The 18127-nt window shown below is 39.6% G+C and overlaps 1 protein-coding gene across 1 annotated transcript in view; it reads left to right on the top strand.

Annotated features, from left to right (window-relative positions):
- Window positions 1-10039, top strand: part of SCARB2 (scavenger receptor class B member 2) — a 62388-nt gene extending 52349 nt beyond the window's left edge. The window contains exons 8-12 of the mRNA XM_063108266.1: window positions 21-139; window positions 1551-1624; window positions 3008-3059; window positions 5654-5815; window positions 7345-10039. Of these exons, the coding sequence (XP_062964336.1) occupies window positions 21-139; window positions 1551-1624; window positions 3008-3059; window positions 5654-5815; window positions 7345-7383 (446 nt within the window). The 3' untranslated portion in view covers window positions 7384-10039. The remainder of the gene's footprint in view (window positions 1-20; window positions 140-1550; window positions 1625-3007; window positions 3060-5653; window positions 5816-7344) is intronic.
- Window positions 10040-18127: the final 8088 nt, after the last annotated feature.

The raw sequence follows: 18127 nt of genomic DNA, 5'->3' as shown, positions 1-18127 counted from the left end.
CTGTTTTCCTTAAAATGCAGGTGCACCCATTATTATGTCTTTCCCACACTTTTACCAAGCAGATGAGAGGTTTGTTTCTGCCATAGATGGCATGCATCCAAATAAAGAAGATCATGAGACATTTGTGGACATTAATCCTGTGAGTACACTCTTCTCCCTGGTAAAACAGCATGTGATTTATTCTTTCTGTACAGTGTTCAGTAGTTTAGTGCTGAACATAAGAAACATACCATCTTCCTTTCATATACGCATTCAAGAGGAGGAAACTTAGCTCGATGCTAGTCGAGGCATAGTCCCGTAGCCCTGTAATTAGAAGGCTGAATTCTGTGGATCTAATATGCAGAAACCCAGCAAACCTGCTTTAACAAAGAAGCAACAGTGAAAATTCAGTTATTGACAAAACATGAGATTGGACGCATGTAACCTGGTGAAGCTTCTGCTGCCAGCCTTGGACCTGAGCATATATGCATTTCTCCCATTGGGGCATAGATCAGTATGGCTGAAGGTGTCCCTCTGCTTACTCACTGCCAGTATTCTGGTTGAAATTTAAATTGTATATTAGCTTCAGTCACTTTTGGTAAACCTCTTTCTACAGGTACTTTTGAGAGTTTATTCTATGATATTACTAATTTAAAAAGTATCAGATATATATACTTCTTTCATCCTATATTCACAGAAGACAAAAATTAAAATCATGCTAAAAGGTTGTAAATATCATTTCACGTTGTGAGAGCCTCTCATTGTAGAAACTAAACTAAAGGTCAGATGAAGATTTTGGTGACTGTGAACACCACGGAACAATAAAGAAAAGCAAGAGAGTTCTTTTGGTGCAGTTCTGTATGGGTGCGCCAGTCTTGGCTAAGCTCATTGCATGTGTTTCTGAGAAACCAGCGATCTTATTCTTTGGTGAATAAGATCAGGTGCAGCTTTCTCTCTTAGCCATCTGTCAGTCAGTTCACTTTGATCAGCCAGATTGTGAGCGGTATTTGTTGCGAAGGGATAAGAGCAGACCCATAGTCTCAGTGCAAAGATGGAGCTCCCGTGGGAAGACGGCTGCCATGGTGCTCCTCCTGGGCTCTGTTAAGGGGGCCGTACATTTGGATGCCATTCTCTGGCTGGAAGTGACCACCGTCCTTCTCTTAGCTCTCTGGACAACTACCTGGATATCTAGACATGACAGAGTGTCTGTTAGATCTTCCTCCTGCTGGAGTCCTCTAGGGCTTTGACGTTCACTGTGACAGCACCCTGGGAGCTTGTTAGAAATGCTATCTCAGGCCCTCACCCCAGACCTACTGAATGAGAATCTGGATTTTAATGGGCTTCCCAAGGACTTATCCATGTTAAAGTTTGAGAAGCATTGGTCTACCTGACATGATCAATAGTTTTCATGCTGTTCTGGGAGTCGGTTTTCCCTTGTCCCACTCTGCCTGTCAAATGTGGTGATGACCACCCTGTTTATCAGAACCACACAAAAACGGTGCTCTGTTGAGAAAATTATGTTTGCAGTTTAATAAATCCTAATATTTTGTTTTCATTTCTCCGATTTGCAGTTGACTGGAATTATCCTAAGAGCAGCCAAGAGGCTCCAAATCAACATTTATGTGAAAAAATTAGATGATTTTGTGTAAGTTTCACTTCTTTCTGCAGAGGCAGAGAGTAGTTTTGCTATTGACTTTCTGGTGAGGTTGGTGTTGGGAGGAGTACTTCTTTTAACTCTGCTTGCTCCTGCCCTCCAGGGGCAGGGCATGATCAGCATTTTCATGGGTGCCTTGGTCTTAGAATTTACTTGTTTTATTTATCAAACACTTATAGATTGCTTTCCATGGATCAGTGTTGTTCTAAGCACTTTACAGTGATTAACTCATAACCTTGTATTACTCCTATTTTACAGATGAGGAAATCAAGGCACAGAAAGTTTAAGTAACCCGCTGGAACTCACACAGCTGGTAAGGCTGTGCCTAGGGAGTCAGCTTTTATCTACCCTGCTAAGCGTTTGCCTCACCACCATGACTCTGGATGCATCTCCTCGTCTCTACTCCCACTGCTCCTACTTGGGGCCAGACACAAGCTCTCATTTGGATGGTTAAAATAGTCTCTTGAGTCCAGCCTTCCCTCCTCACACTCCATGTATAAATTGCTACTTAATTAAGATTTCTAAGTATAATCACCTGCTTAAACTTTTCAATGGAAACTTTTTGGATATGAGAAAAATGCTCATGATATAATGTTGAATGAAAAAAAAAAAAGGATGCAAAACTGTACATAGTATCTTATATCTATTTATCAGTAAAAGCTGGTTTGTTTCCCCCATTGAATCTCCAGATTTAATCCTACATAGATCTAAAAGCAAACTTGGTTTGCAAGAATGCATTTTTTCACTCGTATATGTATTCTGAGACAGTATAATTTAGACGTTAGGAGCTGGAACCTTAGAATCAAAATGGAAATACAGTCATGACTCCATCACTGACTCGCAGCAATCCTGGGAAAACTACCTAGCCTTTCTGAGCCATGATTTTCTCATCTGTAAACCTGTAATACGTACTACATGTGACTGTTGTAAGAATTGAATGAGATAACATCCCCAAAACACCCAGCACAGAGCTGGCACAGGGTAAGCGATCTGTGGCTCTTGTTGCAAAGACAGTACTTAAGTGGACTAGTTACAGAACATTCCAAGGAATGGCAGCATTGTTCTGCCAGGTGCAGTCTTCTCCATGATGACTTTAGGGAGGATAGCCATCATTTTGATGAATTTGCTTTCAGTATCTTCTGTTTTGATAAAAACACTACATAACTGTGCAGCACTTGGAATTGCTAGACCGACAGATTGGAATCTCACCTCTGATTTATATGTGTTTACAAAAGGAACTAAGAAGTCTGCAGTAAATTCTGGGTAATTCAATGAAGTAGGTGTACTGGAATTTCGATATAACCTTGTCTTTCAAGGCGAGTGGAGCCATGATGAGGAGCAACTGTAAAATAATCTCATCCTTTGTCTTTGTAGTGAAACAGGAGACATTAGAACTATGGTTTTCCCAGTGATGTATCTCAATGAGGTAAGTCCTGAGAGGGAGGGAGCCGGGCATGTCTTTCAGCTGTCCATGGTTGGGAAACTTGCGTTGTGCTGTCTACTATTATAGTGATGTGTAAGTTAAGATATGAAAAGGGGGAAGAAAATTTTTTACAGCCTGTTTGTTCTCAGAAAATTTCTCTTAAATGTTAATCTGAAACTGCCTGTGTCTGAGAGTTGATTTGGAGAAATGACCGACAGAAATTTTCCTTGTCAAAGAACAAGTTTTGGGCAAAACTCTCTTCTGGGGAGCTGATTTTGTAAGAAACAAAATGCAGAGCTAAAACGAAGGATTGTCAGACACTGCTAACGCAGGATAACTAGCCAGCATTCGGATCAATGTCCAGTTACACCTTTCCATGTCTCCTCCTTCTTTGAAACCCTGCCAGTTTAAGACACCTGTGATAACTTCTTTTCTAAATCACATATCACATTTACTGTAGTTATTTCTCCTCATTTCCCCCTTCTCTTCCACCTAGTTTTGAGGAAAATATGCAGGTTTTTCTCATTCAATAAATTCTCAATTGGGCAGATTTCTGTTATTAACAGCAGCATTTAAAATTTTTTAAAATTATTTTTCTCTTTTCCCTAAGAATATTTGTGCTTTGTGGAGAATTTAGTAATAGATATTAACAAGAAAAGGAAAAATTAAAATTGCTACTCACAAAATCTAAGCCAGCCTAATGTATTGTTTTTAATTTGTTTTATTTTACCCAGTATGTTGTAAAATTTTTGTAATGACAGCTTAAAAAAATAAATTAATTTAATGTTTTACATTTTGTAAAACGTGCTCTTTATAGAACTCTTGATAAAGTTTTAAAAAATCTATTGTTGTAGTATCGCACTGACAGGCCTGTCTCTCAGAGACAAGCAAGGTAACATCTTCAGGTGTCATCTCCTGGTATTTTTCTGGTTTTGATGTTACATAGTTGAAATCATACTGTAGATACAGCTTTACATATTTTTTTCTTCATTTAGCATTGTATTAATGGCCACATTTATAAACTTTTGAAGGGTTTGTAGTTATAATTTTAAGAGGAGGCTTTTATTGTTTCATAGGAAAAATTCAAGCAGTATTTACCAATTTATAGGACCTATTTGTGATTGCTCCTGGATCATCACTGTTATTGTTTGTGGGGAGGGGCGTGAAAGTAGGACTTTTGGAAAACTCAGAAGGGCCCTTTTTTTCCAGTTTATATTCATGGTAGTGGCATATTTGAAATCCTCTCCACCCCTGTCCCCAACTTTTGTTTTCCTTTTCTGTTAAAGACTAGATTGAGTCCAGGAACATGAAGTGAAACCTTGTGTTTTACTGCCTCCTAGATAGTGCTTGATTTTTCTCTTTAGAAAAATAAAATATTAGACCTGGAAGTGACCTTGGAGACTACTGCCCCACAGCCTTTTTTCTTTTTTCTTGGCAGCTGGCTGGTGGGGAGATGGAACTCTTGACCTTGGCATCATCAGCACCATGCTCTATGGTTAGAGCGCAGCATTGTAACACCAAAGTCATGGGTTCAGATCCCTGTACTGGCCAGCTACAAAAAAAAAAAAAAGTACCACATATTAATCAACTAAAGGCCAGCTACCAAAAAAAAAAAAAAGTACCACATATTAATCAACTAAGCTGACTGACTAGTCTCCACCGCCTTTTTACTGGGGAGAAAACTCTAACCCTGAGAGGACTTGGCCAGTTATTGGAAGAACCACCTGGAACCCGATCTGACCCAGTCTATTGCAAATTAAGCCTAAAATAAACCAGAATTGTTGGTTGTATTTTTTATGGAATTAAGCTCTTCCGATACCTCACCCATGACACTAGGTGTTAATACCTCTGCTCTGCATACAAAAAGTGTTATTCTAGCACATTTCCTTAGCAACACTCTCTGGAATTTTGGTAGCCTCACAACTTCCCTGAACACTCTTTTGAGACCTCCAGTCCTGATTAAGATGTAACCAAAAGAGAAATTATACCTTTCTTCATACCATTTTTGGAGTGTTTCATTCATTCATTCATTCATTTAATCTACCAGCATGAATTGAGCACCTACTGAGTACTGGGTGCTATACCCAGTGTGGAGGTGACTGAGATAAGTCTTGCCATCAAGGACCTTACAGTCCCAGGGAGACAAACAGTAAACAGTTACAATGCAGAGTGCAAGGACAACGTCGAAGGATTTTAGACAGTGAGATGGAAGCTTAGAGAAGGGACCTTTCACCAGGCCTGAGTGACCAGAGAAAACTACCAGAAGGAAGTAGTGGTGAACTGGATTTTGAAGGATGAGTTGGAATTCTCTGATATAAAACAAAAGATGATATTATCTCAGTATTTCTGAATACTCTTCCCCTCCTTTTATTGAACCTATTTTAAGAGTAGTAAATGTCTTCAGGAGAAAAGAGATGATATTAATAAATAAATGTCCCCGCTGGTTACTCTAATTTATAAATGGATTTTCAGTATATCTGGTTTGCTAACAGGGGGACATACCCAAATTGTTTATGATAATTTGAAAGAAAGATAGCAAAAAAGTTACACCCTGGATATTTAGTCACCAAGGGAATACTATTTTCTTGCCCCTCTAGAGTGTTTTAATTGATAAAGAGACTGCGAGTCGACTCAAGTCTGTGATTAACACTACTTTGATTGTCACCAACATACCCTACATCATCATGGCACTAGGTGTGTTCTTTGGCTTGATCTTCACCTGGCTTGTGTGCAGAGGGCAGCAGGGATCCATGGATGAGGTGAGTACCAGCTGAAGAAACATCTCCCTTCCTGGATAACTTTACCTGAGGAATTCCTCGTCACCTGCCTCATTAGGATGGATTCTAGGGTTTTATGCCGGCACGGCGATGTCATGGCTACATTACTGCTGCCCCAAATGGGAAGCAATGGAAGTGTGTCAGTGAAGGAGGGGTGATGGAGTGGTACCGTTGGTGGGAGTGGAATCCCCTACATCCTCTAGGAGCTAACTTTACATCTTTAAAAAGAAGAGGGAAAATATATAACAATTAAGCACGTGGGCTTTGGTGTCAGAAAGCCTGAGTTTAAATCCCAGTTCTTCCACTTAACCGCTGTGTGAGTCTAGAAACTGTGCCTCAGTTTCTTCATCTATAAAAACGGGATAATAATAGTCTCTTTATGAGTTTTTCATGAGGATTAGAAGATGCAAACGACTTGGCCCAGTGTTAGTATATGGTCAGAGCTCAGTAAACGTTAGTTATTATTAAATGTGATAAGACAACTCCAAGATTATAGAGCAAGGCAGCTAGAGGCCTGCTTGGAAAGAATCCCTGATGTCTCAGAAGATACTTATTGAGGCACAATGCATAATAAATGATTGGCATATGGGAGTAGTTACTTTCCTGGAGGGATGAGATAAACAGAGTTAGGTTGGCCTCCCTGAGTGACCGGCAGTCCAACCCAGGAGTCTAAATGAGCTTTTTCTGTAAAAGCTATTCTTAAAATCTTAGCAGCTTCCGTTTTTACAAAAATATCATTTTTTTTTCTCCTAGCTGCATAAACTAATCTGAGCAAATGTGAAGTAGGAAATGTAATAGGGTTGAAACTATCTAAGTAATATAAGCTTGGATTTCCCTGCCTCCCACATTCTTCCATTATGTCTCTTAACCCGTGCCGATCACTTTAGCCTGAATTAGCTGTCAGGCAAACTATTTTGCTATTTATATGTATAGATCTTCCAGTCTGACTTTGCATAGTCATTAAGATTTTTGTAAGTACAGGTGGAACCTCATGGAAATGTTAATTACTGATCCTACAGTTAACCATCTTCATGTATTCAACAAGCAGTTATTGAGCACCTACTACCTCTGAGACACTATTTTCTAGTAGATTTCAAATCAGGAAGGGGGCAAATTCAGTGGAGTGTGATAAGTGTTATAATCGGGTCAACACAGACGAGGGTACCGCTCCAGTACGGGGAGGAGGGTGGTCAGAGAAGGCCTCCTCAGAAAGGTTAGTCTGAATCTTTAAGAAAGGGGCTGGCCAGTTAGCTCACTTGGGAGAGCGTGGTGCTGGTAACACCGAGGTCATGGGTTCAGATCCCTGTACTGGCCAGCTGCCAAATAAAAAAAAAGAAAGAGCAAGACAAAGCAGGCCACGAGAGGAGCGGTGAGTGGAATGAACCGCCTTCCTGTCAGTCTCTCCTCCTTCCACCTTCCTCCACCCTCTTCCCCCGGCCCCAGCTTTTCACATCTGGGAAGTTTCTGACATGAACCCCTAACTTCTCTGTCTTCTCTCTTCTGTGTCTCAGGGAACGGCAGATGAAAGAGCGCCCCTCATACGAACCTAACTATCATCTGAGCTTGCTGAAGGGAGCGTGGGAGCTGTCCGGACTCGGACCGTAACGTGGGAAACCCTCTGCGTCCTCACAGGCGTGTTGCCTGTTGGAAGGAGGGAAAAGGCACAGTGCTGGCAAGTGATGAGGGCGTCCCAGCCAGAGGTTAAAGAGCAGGCTGACATGGCTGGCTGTTATGCTTTATAAAATCATGTGGTCTCTGAAACTGTTTTTTCATGTTTATTTAATAAACACTTGTATAGTAATTGTTTTTGTTGGGTGCTGGTAGCTCCAAAATTTTGACCACTATTGTAGGTATAATGTCTCTGCATCACTTGTTAATGTTACTTGGTCTTTTATTCAGTATGCTTCTTTCACTGAATTTTGTGCTCAAAATACACAGATACCATTTTATGTTGTATTCCTCCATTTCACTTCCAAAACAGAAGTAAATAAGAGTTTGGAACCCAGGAGAAAATGGTATCCTCATTCAATACATTATTCAAATGCATCTGATTTCCTCTTTTAAAACATTGCATATTGCATTTCAAGCTAATCTTCAGTTCATTTTCCTTTAGGAAAATAACTCAGACTTCCGACTACTTTTATATTATGTAGGGATCAAGCAAGGAGGGGATTGGGTGGGGTGGTGCCCTTAAGTTGATAGTGATAAGCTCCTAATGATTTTTAACTTGTATTTTGTGAACCAGGAGAACGTATAAATAATGTTGGTGAGGATAAGTACAGATATTCCATATAGAGTAGAACTAAATGCTAGTTATGACACTTGTTGTTAGTTAACTGTTATTTTTTAGTCAAAATGATCTTGATGTGAAAAGATGCTTCTGGGAGAGTGTAATCAGTAACTGATTTTTCCCCCAGTCACCTCTGCCAAGTATGATACTGTATTAATTACAATACCATAGACTGATTATTTGTAAAATTATGAATATAGGAAATCTATCCATCCACAGCCTAGGTTACGCATAAAGTTCAGGCAGATTGTCTACAGTAAAGAGACATTTCTTCTGGAGCAGTTTCCTTGTTAACTTTGAAATATTTTTATAAGTTCTTTCCTCAGATCCAGTTCCTTTCAGCCTTTTGTGGCTCACTGTCACTTCCTGAAAAATAGAGAAAAATTTGCTTTACACTTTCTGTGACAATCGTTTTGCTGACAGATGGACGGGTGTTTAAAGTATTGTACAGAAAGTGCTTTTAAAGAAAGGTCCCCTGGTGCCAGAAGCTGAACCACCTCTCTTTAAAAGACTTCTTGGCTTTCAGTGTAATGTAAGTTAGAGGATTGGGAACTATTGAATGTCACAGTGTTCAGAATTCAATATATTTAAGGGCATTTTCTTTGATTGTCACATTCACCATTCATTTTTAATTGAGAAAGCTATATAGCTATCTGTCAAAGTGCTTATAGAATACTGAATCATTCTAAGAAATTTTTTGTATAAAACTGAATTTCAGTGTAAGCAAATGAAGAAAAAAAATCATGGCTTCCACTTACATAGCTTCTGATCCCTGTATGGAGGTGATAAATTGCTTTAATTTACATGCCCCAATTCTTTCTCTCTACACTAAAGCAATATATGGTGTGTTTATCTTCTTGAAGGAACAATTCATTAAGCTCTCAACTTTTCTATAAATTGAGATAGAACCTTTACATACCCTGAATCAGCAAAATGTAAAAAACAAAATAAAAAATATTTGGTCTTCAATAATGCTAAATATTTAAATTTTTGAAATTTATTAATACTTAACATCTTATTCTTTATGCATCTACTTATTCACACTAATAAAATTGATAAGACAGTGTGTACTCATTGGTTCAGTCCTATTATCAGGATATATCATCTATGAGGAGGAAATTTTTAAATATGGCAAATGGTAACAGTTAATGATGTATACACATTTAGAATGAATCCCACACAGGCAGGGAGACAAAACATATTAATTCCATATTTATGTCATGATTCTTAATACGTGGCTTGCTTAAAATCACATTTGATATTTTCCTTCTGAAGTCTGTGGTAAATCTGTAAACTGCAGTCACAATTAGAATAGACTGGTTGAGAAGAATGAATGTACCTATGTGGTTTTGGGTTGAAAATAAACTTTTCCTCACGCTCATTCTCTTGCAGCTATTATCCTGGAAAGACCCCCAAAGGTTTTGTGATTGTCAGGACTGTCATGATCACAGAATGCAGGCACCATGATACTCAGAGGGGGAGAAACCAAGAGAGTGCTTAACTCACCTCTCTCAGGGAAAATTGGGAGTTGAGCACAGTACAGGAAATGGGCTTTGCCACTTTTAGTTCCAGGCTTTTCTCAGTAGATTTAATATCCTTGTGTTCTAGAAAGATCACTAATGGTCAAGTAGAACAAGTTCTACCCAACTAACCCCTATTGGGGTTTTTACTTAAGGGAGGCTAATTTTTAATTTAAATTGCTCGAGATATGCATTCTACAAAAAAGTCTCATACTTGGCCCTCTGGCCATTATTACTAGAGTAAATTGCTTGTGCTTATGAAAGGGAATACTGACCAGAAAGCTCTTCATGTAGCTTATACAGTTGGTGCATTTCATGTGATTCTTGACATGTTTACTTCTACCCTTAATGCAATGAAATGTTTCACTAATAAAAAAAACTTTATATAAAATTGCACTGGGAATTGTATGTCATCAGATGTCCAGTTGTCTACATGTCCCTTGACAGATGCAGCCCTGAGTCATACCCCTCAGGCCACCTCTGACGTCAGCTCAGCTGTGGTGGACATTTATAGGCAGCATGGTAAGTCCCACTCCAAGCAGCTCCCATAGTCTGCCTTTCGGCCTCGGTGCTTTCTCCAGGGCCCTGAAAGCTCCTAGGGCAACCCTCAGCCAAAGGGAGCAGGAGTCAGCTGACAAATGTTCCAATCCTCAGAGCAACAGCTCTCAGGTTCCTTCTACATGGTTCCTCCACTAGGATTGCCTGCAGTGGTAATTGCTTTCTATTAATGTTTCTTCATTCCCTGCCTCACTCTCCCTGCCCCCTTGCTGCTGCTTACTCCCAAATTATATACCTGCACTAATATCCTTTTCTCAGGTCTGCTTCCAGGTAAATGTAACTAAAGTTTTAGCAGACAAGGTTACCCAGAAGGGCTCGGTAGTATTAGAGAGCTATTGGAGAGGTACTGGAGCTTTTGTTTCTGTGGACATTTGGACAAAAGTTATTAGTCCAAAAATTCAGATTCCCTTTAAAACCTTTTCCCATCCCAGATATTACATCTTATTTCCGAAATCAGAGCAAATACAGATCAGTCTAAAATATCTAGCTCGGTGTTACAAATGTCCTCATGTATCAAGGACACTTGATCCCTAGCACACGTACTTCCCAAATCTGATTTCACCTGGCTTATGTCACAAGGGAAGCTTCTTGTACCTATTTCTTTACCCAGAGGTATATAGAGACTCCTGGAACTTTGTAACATATCAAACCTAATTATTTCAAATCAGGGATTAAGAAAAATCCATGTATCTCCCTACTGGCCAGCTGTCAAAAAAAAAAAAAAAAAAAAAAAAAACCCACAAAATTAAAAATCCAGAAAAAATATTTTAAAAAATAATCAGGTATTAAAACATATATCCATGAACAATACTTTAGAATGTATGGTATAGGATGAGTGTATAGAATGCAAAGTCTAGAAACGTGTACACATTTAGCACACGATAAAGGTCCTGTTACTGGGCACATGTCCTGCTGCATGCCCCCTTTCAAAACCAAACCACTCAAAGGCCAAATGTTGGTGAAAATGGAAGTCAGCTTTTATTCAGGAATACTGGTGACCTGAGGAGAGATGTTAGGCTAACCCAGAATGGCCAAAGACAGATTTACTGAGGGGGTTTTTAAAGAGGGGCTTGAGGGAACAGGACATGGGAATTGAAAAGCAGGAGGGAGAGAGATGTGGGATTGTGCAAGGAGCCAGGTGCAAGTTCTTGCCAAGACTCCGTCTCATTTCTGCTCCTGTCCTTGCTGTTATCTTGGTCCTGGAGGGGGGTGGAATCAGCACAGCTTTATTGATGTCTTCTTCGGTCTGGATAGTATGTGCAAGTCTGCAGCTTCAGGCTGGCTGGAAAACAACTTTACATTTATGTAAATAATGTCATTTTGCCCCATAACCAAGATTCAAAATACCAAATAACCATGGGAAAAGAGGGAGCTCGGAGAAATGCATGCCAAGAGAAAAACTATGTCCTTTTAAAATCTTTCAGAACCCATGTGGTTTTAGGTCCCAGCATGGTTTCAGTCCTGCTCATTTCAACAGTCCCATTTCCAAGAGTAACTATATTCTTTATTTAGTCAACTATGTTTTTTAAACACCTTACCTGAGATATGATTTACATACCACAAAATTCACCTGTTTTAACTGTACAATGGTTTTTAGTAAACTTTCTGAATTGTACAGTTTTAGAACATATTCATCACCTCAATAAAATCGCTCGTGCCAGTTTACTGCCACTCCCTGTTCCCACCCCTAGCCCCTGGCAACCACTAATCCGCTTTCTGCCTCTACAGATTTGCCTTTACAGGACATTTCACAGAAATAGAATGACATAGCATGTGTTATTTGGGGCCTGGCTTCTTTCTATATTATACCTAAAAATATGTTCAACTAATTTTATTGAGCACCCACTTTATGGCAGGCACAATAAATATAAACTAGGCCACTGATGACCAAAAAGAGACATCTGAATCTTACAGTCTGGTGGGGAAATACAGATAAATATAAAATTTCAGCTAAATTTCATGATGTTCTAGGAACATGATTTGGAGTTGGAATTAATCAGGCGAAGAAAAGCATTTCAGACAGACAGACAGAATGTGCAGGAGCAGGAGGGAACATGTTTACTACAAGTGACTGAGAAAATGTTTGGATGGACCTCAGAGTGGCAAGAATGGAGGGAGATAAGGCTGGAGAGAAAGGTGGGGGCCGGGTCATGTTGGGTCTCATTAAGCCACAGGAAAGATTTTGGTATTTTGGTTTATTTTAAGACCAACAGGAAACTACTGAAGTGTTGTAAACTGGGTGTTGGGGGAAGGTGGGTGACATGACAGGTTTGTTTAGAAAGAACCATTCTATCTGCAGGGTGAAGAATACATTGGAAGAGGGTCAATATGGAGGCAAGATCAGCTAGGAGGCTGTTGTGCTAGGTGGGTACCTTTGGCGAACCCAGTGGCATGCAAGATGGGTCTCCTCTGGGTTATCAACTCTCATGCACTACCCTTCGGGGTGAATTTCACAAAGCCACAGAGCATGGGTTAAGGAATGGGTTTTACTGGAGAAAATAAAAACATACAAGACAGCCAGAAAAAAGGTACAGACCCTCCTCCCATGGAGAGGTGAGCTGATAGCCAGAGCACTGTTTGGTCTCATTAAGAACACAACCCCCACTAGTCCCCATTTTTATAGGGCAAGTCTGTGAACGGGGGAATACACAAGCTGCTTAGCTGCAGGTAGTCTGGATTTGGGGTGCCGATGTTTCACAGGAGTTATCTGGGAATGCCAGCTGTCCATAAAATGTTACAATCTCCACTGCTGGGGTGAAGAAGGCACTGGTCCCATGGGAACCTGAGCTTGGGTGCAGCCCCTTCCCTAGGAGAAGTGGGAAACCCCAGCCACAGCTAACTCATTGTCCAGGCAACCCAGAATGAACTGCCAAAGACAGAAAGACCTGCTCATTGCACAACAGGGGCTGCTGCAGCAGTCTAGGTTGGGGTTGGTAAACTAGTTCCGTAAAGGGCCAGACACAAAATAATTTTGGATTTGTAAGCCGTATGCTCTGTCACAACTATCCAAGTCTGCTCTTGCAGCATGAAAGCAGCTGTAGACAACATGTAAACAAACAGTGACTGTGTTCTAATAACACTGTATTTTACAAAACTAGGCAGCAGGCCGGGTTTGGCCACTTTATCTCAAGCTACCTCCAGGGGTCTCTTACTACTGGTGCTCAGCTGCAGCCTCTTCTCACTTGATACTCTCTCCCTGACAGTCCTATTTACTTCTCTGACTTCATTTACAATCTAAACATGGGCCTCTCTGTTCAACTTCAGCTTCACATATCCAGATGCCTGCTAGATATCCCCAGCCGGGCTGTCCTCAAACACAGTAAATTGACTCATTTTTCTTGTCTTCTTCCCAAATTCCCATTACTGGGGAATGGCATCACAATCTATTCCACTGTACAAGTCAGGAACAAGGGAGGTATGCTAGACACCTCCTTTCCCTCTCCTCCACATTGGATCAACCAAGCAATCGCTCCTCAGCCTTCACTCCTGCTCTCCTCACACGCACATCAGCGCTCTCAGTAGGATTCCTGCAACATTAGCATCATTGAATTTTTTGACTAAATATCACATTTACATTTTCAAAAAGCATAAAAGAGATTTAGAGTGCAGTTTTTCTCCACCCCTGTCTCCTACCCACCCAATAACCAATATTATTTACCTTTTTAAAAAAAGTATCTTTCCAGGAATATTTGTACAAATATGTATATTATATATTCTAACCTCTTTTTTACCCAAATTATAGCATACATGCACACTGTTCTGAATTGTTTTTCAAGTAGTTTATCTTTGAGATTTCTTATCAGTACATAGAGATTTTTGTTCCCATTTCATGGCTAAATAGTATTTTTGTATAAATGCAACAATTTATTTAACCAAACCCTGTTTTCTCACAATCATTTATTACAAACAATGCTGTAATGAATAACCTTGTATTCCATAATTTTGCCTGATTATCAGATAAATTACTAGAAGTAGCATTGCTGGTCAAAGGACATTTGTAATTCTGATGGATACAAGGGCTTTTAAATTATTGCTTGTTTTCATTTATTTTCTAAAATTTTAATTTATTTTGTTGGTGGCTGGCTGGTACAGGGAGTTGTTATTTTTATTAAAGTTGTACATACAAGCACATAGATTTAAGAATCAAATAATTCTACAATGTGTGTTATTAAATAAAGAATAGCAGACACCATTCTCAAAGGCACCCCTTTTATTTTAGATGATGCACTGCTTGGTGAATTTTCAGCTTTAGTATTATCTGTTGACTCTCCACTTTGGAGGATGAGGATTTTGCTCTTTCCCACCCTCTGTCTCCCCTACACACGTGTTCTTTCCATTCTGCCATCTTTCCAATATAGCCATGCCATAATTTCAGCTAGATCAATATTCAGTTTATATTATTGGAATTATGTGGAAACTTTCCACAATTGAGCCATGTAGGAAGCTTTTATTAACTTTTTCTTTCTCATACAACATTTTTTAATTGTCTTCTTTGCTTAGTTTTCCATGTTTTTATCACCCATTCAACCCCAAACTCTTCATTGGTTATCTAAATCTCTCTCAAGTTGTTCACCCTTATGAAGTCTTTCCCAGAACCTTCTGACCTACGAAAATCTAGACTGGTTGCTCTCTAAGTAGGAGGCCCAGCTGTCATTCTGGGGATTCCCTTCATTTGTGTTACAGTTCCAATATATTCCTGGTCGTTTCTTCCTCTTTCATGGTTGACTCCATCTTGGTGGAACATATCCTCTAGTAACTTGATTGCCTGAGAAATAGGAGGTGTTTTGTTTTGTTTTTGAGAAATTTCATGTCTGAAAATGTCTTTATTCTCCCTTCACAGTTGATCTATAACTTGGCTGGGAACAGAATTCTAGGGTGCAAATATTTTTAATTCAGAAATTCACAGGCATTTCTCTATTGCCTTCTAACTAGTGCAGCTATTGAGAAGTCCAAAGCTATTTTGATTCCTGGTCTTGTGTGTGTGACCTGTTTTACTCTCTGGAAGATTTTCTTCGACATCATGGTTGTTATTGCAGAATGTGCCTTAATGTAAGTCTATTTTCACTCATTGTAATGAGTATCTGGTGAGCCATTTCAATACAGAAATGTCTTTCAATTGTAGAAAATTTTCTTGATTTATTTAATGACTTCCTCCTCTGTACTGCCTTCTTCAAACAGTCATCACAAATGCATTATTTATTTAATGTCTGTCTTTCCCTTGCTCAAGTGTAAGTTCACAAAAGCATAAACCATGCCTCTCTTGTTTAGTGCTCAGAACAGTGCCAGGTACATAAGAGGGCTCAATAAATCCTGAATGAATGAATGAATGACAGGTAGGAAGAAACCAAATCTTGAAGGATTTAAAAGGGCAGATTTTTCTTTGTACTCTTCCTGGAACTATTATGTTGGTGATAGACTTTTTGAACTAGTCCTCTAATTTTATTTTCTCTTCTATTTTCCATTCCTTTGTCTTTTTTGCTTTACTTTCTGGGGGGTTTCTTCACTTTTACTGTCCAACTCTTCTATTGATATTTTAATTTCTAGTAATACATTTAAAATTCCAGTAGCTGTCTTTGTCTCTCCCCCACCCCCAAATCCCTTTTTTATAATAATATCCTGATATTATTTTATGGTTGCCATATCTCTTGCTATCTCTCAGGATATGTTTGTTTTTCAAAATTTTCATTCTTGCAGTCAGTTTCCTCCATGCTGCTTTTCCCCCTTATTTGTTTTGATCTCTATATTTTATGTTAAAGGCTCTCTTCGGATGTCCTGTAATCCTTGCTGGTTTGCTCATATTTAAGAGAGGGACTTAAAAACTGATTGGGAGTTCTGAGTGCCTGAGTGGTGCTTGTAAACTGTGAGCTCTACTATAAAGCAGGATTTCCCAAACTCTGCACTAGTGGTATTTGGGGACAGATAATTTTTTGTTTGGGGAGGGCAGGGGCAATGTCCTATGCTTTGTAGGATATTTAGCAGCATTACCAGCTTCTACCAACAGATGCCAGTAGTATTTTCCCAGTTGCAACAACCAAAAATGTCTGCAGACATTGACGAATGTGCCTCCAGTTGAGAACCATTATAAAATGATCTGGCTGGACCATTTATTTAGGGAATTTCTGATGTCAGATAATTCTGTATTTTCTCTAGAATTGGTGATGTTTGCCATAAAAGATTCTCCCAGTCTTCTGCCTGGAGAGTAAAGGCCTGGCCGTCAATGCTGAGAACAGCAGGGGAAGATTTCTACGCATCACAGTATCTGGAAGGCATATCCACTCAGTCTTCCACTATTCAGTACAGTACCAGCAACTCTCAATAACATCTGGTGCCCCCATGTTCAGAGACACTACCATTTTAATCACTCCAGAGAATAAGCCTCCATTCTTTTTCTAGGATGGGGAAAAAGCATTCACTTGATTGCACTAAGTTGGGGAGGTGATTCTGGGAGCTCTTACTTCTTAAATAGACTTTCAACTAGTTCCTTTCACCTTCACTTCCCTTCACCCCAACTTATAAAGATACTTGGTACCTCTAATTAATTCCTAAGCCTTCTAGAAGATTCTGTAAGTTAATTTTTGGTTTTCTTTTCTGCTAGATTGTTTTGTTTCGGGGGTTTTTTATGTTTTGTTTTTTGAGGTATGCTAAGTACTTAACCATTAGGGTATCTGCTTACAACTTCCAAAATGTTGATACTACTGCCTTCTTTTCCATTCTCCCCATCCTTTTAGGTTTATGCTATAATTTTTTTAAAAATCCCTATATTGTGGTTTTAGTAGAATTTTAAGGGGGACAAGAGGAAATGCCTATATTAAGTCTGCCAACTTCACTAGGAAACTCAAAAACTTAATGATCTCCCTATTGGACTTCCACTTAAAACCATCTTGCACAATGATGCCAGGACGAGCTTTATTAAGCTAATACTGCCACTACCTGGACAAATTCTTCAACAGCCCCTATTACGTACATGACCAAATCAAAGCTCTTTAACATGCTAGCAAGGTCTTTCAAGATCTGGTTCTTACCTACCATCATTCATTCATTATTTATTTAGCCATATTATATGCCAGGCACTTTGTTGGGCAAGGAACAAGGGGGACACGGTTCTGGTGTTCTTATGGAATATATATTCTTGTGAGGAAAGATTATATTAACAAATAGTATACCTGTGACAAATGGTGAAAGAAGGCAGTGCAGTGAGTATGGAAGCATACTTACAGGAATCAGACAATGGTCCACCATTCATCCATTTGCTCAAGCCAGAAACCAGGGAGTTGTCTTCGAATCCTTTCTGCTCACGTTCAAACCACTATCAAGTCCTAATTAAAAGGGCTCTTCAAAAAGTTCATGGAAAGATTCATATTATTTTTAAATTCCATTTTCCACGAACTTTTTGAAGTACCCTCATATTCTATTTCTTAAATATCTTTCAAATTTGTTCTTCTCACCCCACTGCCATAACTATAATCCAAGTCACTATCATCTTTTACCTGCGCAACTGCAACAGACTCCTAAAAGCTCTACCTTCCTCAGACATGCTGGCTCCCTCCACTCCACTCTCTTTATGGCAGCCAGAGGGATCTTACGGTTTAAGAGCACAAAGTCTGGGCCCAGCCTGACCCTCTGTGCCTGTTTCCTCTCCCATAAGATGGGGATAATAGTAACCTACCTCACGAGACAGTTGGGGATTAAATTATGTGAAATGGTTAGAAGAGTACCTGGTACGTAGTAAACACAATGTGTTTGCTACTACTCCCATTCTTTTTCAGTTCTTCCAACATGCCTCCTCTTTCCTGCCTCTGCTTGCCTACTCATCCTTCGGGACTGGGTTCAAGCAGCACTGCCTCAGGGGAGCCTTCTCGAACCCGGCCCAGCCTTCCCGCCCTTCTAGGCCCGCTATTTGATAAGGCAGCATCTTCAACCCCTACC

This window comes from Cynocephalus volans, chromosome 9 (genome assembly GCF_027409185.1).
Source record: "Cynocephalus volans isolate mCynVol1 chromosome 9, mCynVol1.pri, whole genome shotgun sequence".
Classification (NCBI taxonomy): Eukaryota; Metazoa; Chordata; class Mammalia; order Dermoptera; family Cynocephalidae; genus Cynocephalus; species Cynocephalus volans.
This window is presented reverse-complemented; position numbering and strand designations above follow the sequence as displayed.